At 36.1% G+C, this 2,318-nt stretch overlaps 1 gene segment (V, D, J or C); it reads right to left on the bottom strand.

Annotated features, from left to right (window-relative positions):
- Nucleotides 1-907: 907 nt before the first annotated feature.
- Nucleotides 908-1,376, bottom strand: LOC112846677 (immunoglobulin heavy variable 3-43-like). The segment is given in 2 exon segments: nucleotides 908-1,233; nucleotides 1,309-1,376. Coding segments are annotated over 2 exon segments (378 nt in total).
- Nucleotides 1,377-2,318: the final 942 nt, after the last annotated feature.

The following is a 2,318-nucleotide window of genomic DNA, read 5'->3' as shown; positions in this document are numbered from 1 at the left end:
AAAACATTTAGATAAAGCAAAAGAAAACAATTACAATTACACAGAGATGAGCACAATGTTTTTGTCAGTGTGTTGATGTGTATTAATTAATTATTTATGCAAATTTAGCATTTTCTTTTTTTTTCTTTTGATATATTGAGTTATTGTACAGAGTTTCTTCCTCTTGTGTCACTGTGACTCTCAAGCACAATAATAAACAGCTGAATCCTCAGTCGTCAAGCTGCTCATCTGCAGATATACCTGCTATCTGCTGTTGTCTCTGGAGATGGTAAATCTGCCTCTGACTGACTAAGAGTAGTGGATATAGCTTCTATCATCCTCAATAAAAGCAATCCACTCCAGTCTTTTCCAGCAGCCTGTCTGACCCAAGCTGCATTAATATCATCACTGAATCCGGAGTATGTACAGGTCAGTCTGTGGGAGTCTCCAGGCCTTTTAACCACTGGTTCAGACTCAGTCAGTGTTTGACCTTCAGTACCTAAAAAGTGTTAAGAGTTCATTAGTGTAATCAAATTTTCTTTCCATAATTTTATTTGTCCAATTAATTAGTTTGCTCTTACCAGCTGAGAAATTAAACAGAAAAAGAAAAAATGCTAAATAAAAAGGTCTGATCATTGTAACAGTTGTTGTCCAGTCTGCAGAGTGTATGTTGAGTCTTTGTGTTTTGTGCTGCGACATATATGAAGACAGCAAAGATAACAGTCTTGTATTGTCTCCTCCTCTTTTCAATACATTTTAATTCATGGGGCATAATTTAAACTGACGATATCATGAACAGTAAAGACACTAAAAGTCGTAAAATATGACTGAATAAAAATAATCTACAATTCATTCATGGTCTTAGAGCTCCTCCTCTGGGTGTTTCATGTTATAACTGTTCAGGCACTGAGAGGCTTTTGTTCAGCTCTGCTGATGGTTTGTGTCACTGTGGCTCTTTGGCACAATAATAAACAGCTGAATCCTCAGTCGTCAAGCTGTTCATCTGCAGATACACCTGCTTTCTGCTGTTGTCTCTGGAGATGGTGAAGCGGCCTCTGAATGACTGAGAGTAGTAGATTTTGCTGCTATCACTCTCAATAAAAGCAATCCACTCCAGTCCTTTTCCAGCAGCCTGTCTGTTCCAAACAGCATGAATATCACTGCTGAATCCTGAGTATGTACAGGTCAGTCTGTGGGAGTCTCCAGGCCTTTTAATCACTGATTCAGTCTCAGTCAGTGTTTGACCTTCAGTACCTACAGACAAAAACATGATTAGCTTCTTTATTTCAAACATTTCATAATGTTTGCAGAGAAATGTGCTGTCCTTACCAGCCCAGTAAACTGACACTATAAGAAAAACAAAGGTAAACCCAGGACACTTCATTGTAAAAGTCATGTCTCTCTACTCAGTCTACAATCATGAAAACCAGTCTTGCAGTCCCTTTGTTATATTTGGCTACACATGTGTAAAGATCTGAATTTGCATAAACTCCTCCTTAAAGAGAAACACTTCATCTCATACAAACATCTGCACAGCACTTATAATTAAATATTTAAGCAAATATTATATTTATTTACAAATGATTATTATTTTGTTACTTAATACAGAAAATTTTTCTCTCAAATTTTATATACCAATTTATTTCTGATACATCAGTAAAAAACTCCATATATATTCATTATTAAATGTGTGCTCCATAAAGTAATACAGTCATTAACAATAGGAACAGTATGACTCTTTACTGTTAAAGCTCATGTTGATGGAAGTGGATTCACTACAACATCAGCTGTTGATTAAAAACTGGAACTGGAGCAGTAAACATTTTATGAGGCATCCAAAACTCCATAAAACAAAACTAAAGTCCAATAAAACTAATCTTCAGCATGGTGAATGATGGAGATATCAAAAAGGGTTTTCCATACAAAAAACAATTATATAAGAAAGTAACCAAACACCACTGACAGAATAAGGAACAACAGGGTGTCTGCCCACAGACAAGCAAAAACAAGAATACATAATTAGATTATTTGATCTCGGCATTATGATGTTTATGATTTAGATTTCACGGTGTCACTATGACTCTTGAAGAAAGCAATAAACAGCAGAATCCTCTGATGTCGTCTGCAGATTCAGCTGCTTTCTGCTGTTTTCTCTGGAGATGGTAAACTGGTGCTGAACTGCTGCGATTAATATTTCTGTCTAACACTCCCTCTATCAAGAATAGCGACCCCTTAAAACAATATCTCTTTTTTCTTAAATATACCTTAAAATCATTATTAGTCTTAGAGCTCCTCCTCTGGTGGCTTCATGTTACAAATGTGTTCATGCACTGAGGGGT

This window comes from Oreochromis niloticus, linkage group LG4, assembly GCF_001858045.2.
Source record: "Oreochromis niloticus isolate F11D_XX linkage group LG4, O_niloticus_UMD_NMBU, whole genome shotgun sequence".
NCBI lineage: Eukaryota > Metazoa > Chordata > Actinopteri > Cichliformes > Cichlidae > Oreochromis > Oreochromis niloticus.
Note: the sequence above shows the minus strand (reverse complement) of the source record. Positions and strands in the feature narration are given on the sequence as shown.